General features: G+C 52.1%; 1 protein-coding gene across 1 annotated transcript in view; it reads left to right on the top strand.

The window, feature by feature from the left end:
• The first annotated feature begins 319 nt into the window (after positions 1 to 319).
• The window catches only part of ZNF341 (zinc finger protein 341), a 44238-nt gene continuing 38397 nt past the window's right edge, over positions 320 to 6160 (top strand). Inside the window, 2 exon segments of the mRNA XM_013007933.2 lie at positions 320 to 428; positions 4157 to 4353. Of these exon segments, the coding sequence (XP_012863387.1) occupies positions 320 to 428; positions 4157 to 4353 (306 nt within the window).

Below are 6160 nucleotides of genomic sequence, written 5' to 3'. Positions count from 1 at the left end.
GGTTAGGACAAAGAAGAAACTTATGTACCATGTGACTTTGAAGACAACTTCCGGAAGTTGCCATTCGGCACCTCTACTGACGTCCCATTGGCCAGAACTTTTGTCACCCTCGCTGCAATAAAGTGTTTTCATCTGGATTCTCAAACTGTATTTCCAACCTCAAATCTCGGGGTCTACTCTAATGGAAGTAGAAGGGAAGGTGTATTGGGCACACCCGCCTTCTTTGCCGCCAGGTCTTGCAGTGGCGCTGGCCAGTAAGTGCAAGTTGGGGATGGGTCCTGGGCCTGCCTTCCAATCAGTGTGCTTTTTTCCCCCAGGGATGGACAACCAGACTGTCTTGGCTGTCCAGTCGTTACTAGATGGCCAAGGAGGGGTTCCCGATCCCACAGGCCAGAGCGTCAGCGCGCCTCCTGCCATCCAGCCCCTAGGTGAGTGCTGTGAGTTGAATTGTGTCCACTCCCCAACATATGTGTCATCGTCACTCCTCATCCCGAGACCTGTGGTTCGAATCCCGTTTGGGAAGGGCCTGTTATGATTCTACTGCAGCACTGTAAGTGTACCAGGAGTCCTGGTGGATTCGTGGGTTACCTTGAGCCGCTACCTACAAGGTCAGCAGTTCAAGCCACTTGTCTCTCCTTGGGAGACAGATTAGGCTGTCTGCTCCCATAAAGATGTACAGCCTTGGGGACCCACAAGGGCAGTTCTGCTCTGTCCTGTAGGGTTGCTATGAGTCACGTGGCGTGGGCGTGGTTTGGGGTACCTTCAATCCGTTTCTTTTGACCTATAAAAAGGAGAGGGAGCGACCAACACAATGATCTTAAAAAGTAAGTTGAGGGAAGAGAGATGCCATGTTCAAAGAACCAAGAAACAGAATCGGAAAAGGCCCTCCCCTCAGAGCCGGCTCCACACGTTAGGACTTACGGCCTCCTCAACTGTGAGAAAGAAAGCACATTTCTCTTGGTGAAAACGCTCCACTCGTGGGGCTTCTAGCTGTGCTGGATAACAGACAATGAGTCGAACCAGTTTCGGGTCAGCAGAAGGAAAGCAAGGAACCTTGTGAGGAGCAAGTGGGGCTCGTGGCGGGGTGTAAGAGTGAGCCACCCTCTTGGATCCCCAGGACGGCCTCTAGGGTGTGGCCCTTTTCCGGTGTGGGTTAGGAGGCTCATGCTGTTCTTTCTCTGCTGAGTTCCGAGGAGCGCCTTCCCGGCGTTGCCTGGTGACTGCAGGGGGCTGGAATCAGGACATCCGGGGAATGACTGGGTGCCCCTGGGACCTAGCAGGGCTGTGTACCTTTAATCTGAAGTAATGTCTCCGCCTCTCAGTGGAAGCAGTGGCTTGGGCATGCATCTCTCCAACTTGTGGGCCAGGTGTGCCTGAGACACAGAGAGGGCTGGGGCTCTCTGTGGGAGCCCCCCTGGGAGTCCATGTGGTCATTCAGTCATTCCTCAGACGTTTTTTTGAGCACGTCCTGGGAACCACACCTGGGGGTGGATCTTTGTTCCCAGAGTCCCTGGACGTTGGGTAAGAGAGTTCACTTCTCCGTGCCTCGGTTTCCCCATTTATAAGATAGCTGCCTGCTAGGATTCTTGCAGAGCGTATTTGGGGTCTGGCTTCAGCTCTCGTCATTGAGAAACACAAACGAGTGCTTTGTCTATGACGGAAGCTGGTCTCTCTGTCCCCTGAAAGTCGTGATGTGCATCTAAGGTAGGTTTGGGAGACCCAGCTTTGCAGCCTGCTGCCGTCAGCCTGCCACAGGAGGGTGCTGGAGCTTCCACGTTCATGCCCTCATTCGGTCCAGCCAGCAGCTGAAGAGCAGGAGGACGCAGAGGTCACGCCTCTCTTAAGGGAAGGTTGCATCTACTTGCTTGGCATACGCCAGACTCACTTCATCCGTCCCACTCGGAAGGCTGGGAAACGTCTTTTGTTAGGCAGTTACGTTTCTGACTACAGGTTGTCATGCTGTTTAAGAACAAGGGGAGCCCTTGTGCTGCAGGTTAAACTCTCCACAACTAACTGAAAGGTTGACAGTTCACATCCACCAGCCGTCCTGCCGTCTGTTTCCACAAGCCTTGGAAACCCCAAGGAGGCAGGTCGACTGTGTCCGGTAAGGTTGCTATGAGCCAGAGTTGACTCGATGGTGGTACTCTTTTTTTCACAAATCTGAGAAGAGCGAGCCCTAGTGGTGCAGTGGTTAAGCACTTGACTGCTCACCCAAAGGGTCAGTGGTGTGAACCCACCCGATGCCCCACAAGGGACGGAGGACACAGTCTGTTTCTCTGAGGACAGTAGCCTTGTGAATAGCTGTACTCTGTCCTGTCGAGCCGCTTTGAAGATTGCCTTAATGCAGGTTTTTCCACATACAGCAGAGGGCGCCCTGGTGGCACAGTGGTTAAGTGCTTGGCTGCTAACCCCAAGGATCAGCAGTTCAAACCCACCAACCGCTCTCTAAGAGCAAGCGGGGTCGTCTGCTTCTGTCAAGATGTACAGCCTGGAAATGCTATGGGGACCGGACCGGGTCGCTCAGTGCCCTCATGGACTGGACAACGACGGGTGGACCTGTAAGAAGGGAAGCAGCTGGAGGCACAGTGGTTATAAGTGCTCCTTGGCTAACAAAAGGCTCAAGTGGCTCTCAGGAGAAAGTCCTGGCGAGATGTTCATAAAGATGACCGCTTAGAAGAGGCCAGGGGGCAAATGGATCTACAAATCGAAAATATACTCGATGGCACTCAACAAGAACCTCTAAGAAGGGGAGACTGGATCCTGAGCCACAACTTGTCTAGTGTCTGGGCTACCTGGCAAGGAGCTCATCGTTCATTTACATTTTCATTCACTTAACACACAGCCCTGGGGGACTTCCTCCACACCCAGGAAATGAAGGGGATGTCGTTCCTCCCCGGATGGGTCTCACAGTCTGGTGGCGAAGAGAAAACTGGGCTATTGGAGGTGGGCCCGGAACAAGGAACTGTGGGCACTGCCATTGGAAAGGTGACATCCGAGCTGAACCTCACAAAATGAGCTGTGTTGAGGGGCATCTTGGTAGAGGGCAGTGCAGTTGGCGGGGGGAGGCCCCCCCCCCCAGCACTCACTGCCCTCATGTCTGACTCGTAGCGACCTTGTAGGACAAGGAAGAACTGCCCCTGCTGTGACTTTTTGAGACTGTTCATTCTTTACGGGCGTGGACAGCCTTGTCTTTCTCCCTTGGGATAGCCGGTGGCTTTGAACTGCTCACCTTCCACTTAGCAGCCCAACATGTCACCACTGTGCCACTGGGGGACGCTGGGTAAACTCATCAGGATAAAGATTTCAGATGTTTCAACTTTGAAAGGAACCCACCTGACTGCTTCCTGATTTCTAACCATTCAAAATGTAGGTGCCCATGGCTGGATCCCCCTCTTGCTAGGGCCTGTGTGATTTTAGCAGCTCCCAGGAAGTGCTGAGTTGCTGTGTTAGTCTGGGTGGACTAGAGAAACAAATCCATAGACACTCATATGTATAAGAAAGAGGTTTATATACAAGAGCAATTGTATATCATTGAATGAGAAAACATCCCAGCTCAGTCCAGATCAAGTCCATAAGTCTGATATGAGCCCATATGTCCGATACCAATCTATGAAGTCCTCTTCAGACTCATGAAACACATGCAATGATGCCAAATGCAGGAAGACCACAGGCCCGTGGGTGGGAAGTCTTCTGGATCTAGTGGCGTTGTAAGCATCTCAGCGTTGGCAGGGGTCTCTATGTGGCTTCTCCGCCTCCAGAGGTCTGAGTGCATCAGGGTAGGTCCATGTGGCTTCTCCAGCTCCCAGGGCGTCTTAGGGCATCTTCCAGGGAGGGAGTAGAGAGAGAGAAGTACCTCCCACCTCCAAGGGGGAACTCCAGGAGTTGAGGCCCCCCTGGCTCAAACCCGACTGACAGGCTAGACTCCACCCCTTCATGCTTCATCCTCTCAAGTCCCACATTGACACCAGACGATGTAACTACCACAGTTGCTATTTGACGTGTGGGTGTGTGTGTGTTCAGGTTTGCCTTTCCCCTGGACCTGCTCCACGTTTCCACCTGCTTTCCACGGTGACACCCTTGGACTGATCCTTGCTCCATTTCTTTCCTTGTCCCTCCCTGTCTTCCTCGGCGGCCCCTTCCTACGGTGTGACCCTAGATGATGAAGATGTCTTTCTCTGCGGGAAGTGTAAGAAGCAGTTCAACTTGTTGCCAGCGTTCATGACCCACAAGCGGGAACAATGCCAGGGGAATGCCCCACCCTTGGCCACCGTCTCGCTGGCCACCAATAGCATCTACACCCCTCCAGCAGCACCCACAGCCGTTCAGCAAGTCCCGCCTCCTGCCAATCGCCAGGTATTCATGCGTTTGCTTATTCATTCATTCATTCATTCATTCATTCATTCATTTATGCATTCAGCAGGTCTTTTTTGAGCAACTACTATGTGCCAGGCATTGTACTGAACACTGGAGCCAAGGAGAGCGGGCATTATTGTAGTGGGCTAGGGCCTACTCACACAGGGGTGGTGGGTTTGACTGTTTTATATATGGAACTCGAGGTAGGGTTCTGGGAAGAGGTGACGACTTAAGCAGAGCCCTAAAGAGGTGAGGGAATAAGTCCTGCAGCTAATTTGGGGAAGAATGTTGCGAGTGCAAAGGCCCTGGGGCAGGAGTGTGCTGGGCTTATTTAAGGGACAGCACGGCGATGGGAGTGGCTGGAACTGAAGGCATGAGGAGGCTGGTGAGAGGCACTGACACTGGAGAGACCGTGGAAGGATCCTGGCAGATCCCACGCCCTGGGGACGCTGATGAGAACCAGGAGGGGATCTGAGCTGGTGAGACACACAGCCTGGTTTGCGCTTTAATCAGGTCCCTCCAACTCCTGTCTGGCGAATAGCTTTTTCCCTTCTCCATTAGGGGGCTGTTGTACAAATCCAGTCCACGGCTCAGGGGGCTTGTTTCGCGGCCCGGGCAATGGAGCCGATGGGAAGGGTTGGGATTTGGTAAGTCTTCTGTAGATGGAGCCAGCAGGGTTTGGAGGGGTTGGGTGTGGGGCCTGAGATAAAGAGGAGCCGAGGGCTGGATCGGAGCAACTCTGTGAAGATTCTGAGGAACGTCAGGAATCCAGCTAGACTTGATGGGCTGGCCAAAGAGGAGGTGGCAAAGAGGCCGACAGATAAACAAGCGGAGCAGTCCTTTCGAGGGGAGGACCAGGCCGGAGGTCTCTGGAGAAGTTTCCAGAGTCCCTAGGAGCATACTGGGGGGTGGCGGCGAGGGGAGGGGGCTTACAGAGGGGTTTAAGAATGGCCCTCATAAAGGAAACCAAACATACCCGAGGATGGTGGGTGAGGGAACTGTATTTGCCGCTGGCTCCCCGTTCTGCCGTCCTCCTTGAAGACATTATCGTCGTCCATTGTGTAGACCACTCCCCTCCATCGAAATCAAAGCATTCAACCCAGGACCCATAGACCACGTAGACCGGAACTTTTCCAATGGTCACAGACACCTTCTACTGAAACACAGGAATTCTCTTCTGATTTTCCTTTATTTTTTTTCCCTCCTGGGTACACACAATCCAGAAGTACACTTCCTGGGGCAGATCATAGGGCGTCCTTTTTGTCTGCCCGCATGACCGATTGTCCAGAAGACAGGCCAGTGGGTACTTCCTGCTTGTCTGTACTCTCACTAGCGTCACTGTTTTCAAAGTACGTGCCTGGCTCTCTTCTCTCTCCCTTTTTTGATTATAAAAGCAAACTCCTGCTCACTGTAAATAAATAAAATAAAACACTACTGCAGTGTACAAAGTCAAAAATATCTCTCTTCAATTGTAGGTCCCCAGAAATACCACCATGACCTGTCCTACCAAAAACATGTAGGAGTGTCATTTTTTTTTTTTTTCTCTAGTAACCTAAGGTGGGTTGCTTTCTGCGAACCAGTCCCCCAGCTTGCTGTGTTCATATAATGAGCGGTTGTGACCCTCTTTCTCTGAAGGTTCATATTGCAACCTCATTCCTAATGCAACTGTTAACCAAGTGTGAGCATTTGAAACTCCATTCTCGAATCAAATTTAGGTTATGTCCAGTCTAGAGTCACGTTTAAGTTATTTTTCATTCTCTGTCATCGCAAACACCAACATTGCGTTCTGTGTGTGTGTGTGTGTGTG

Source organism: Echinops telfairi, unplaced genomic scaffold, assembly GCF_000313985.2.
Source record: "Echinops telfairi isolate 266 unplaced genomic scaffold, ASM31398v2 ScPeMD7_5592;HRSCAF=6446, whole genome shotgun sequence".
NCBI lineage: Eukaryota > Metazoa > Chordata > Mammalia > Afrosoricida > Tenrecidae > Echinops > Echinops telfairi.
The sequence above is the reverse complement of the archived record's forward strand: the minus strand, read 5'-3'. Positions and strand labels throughout refer to the sequence as shown.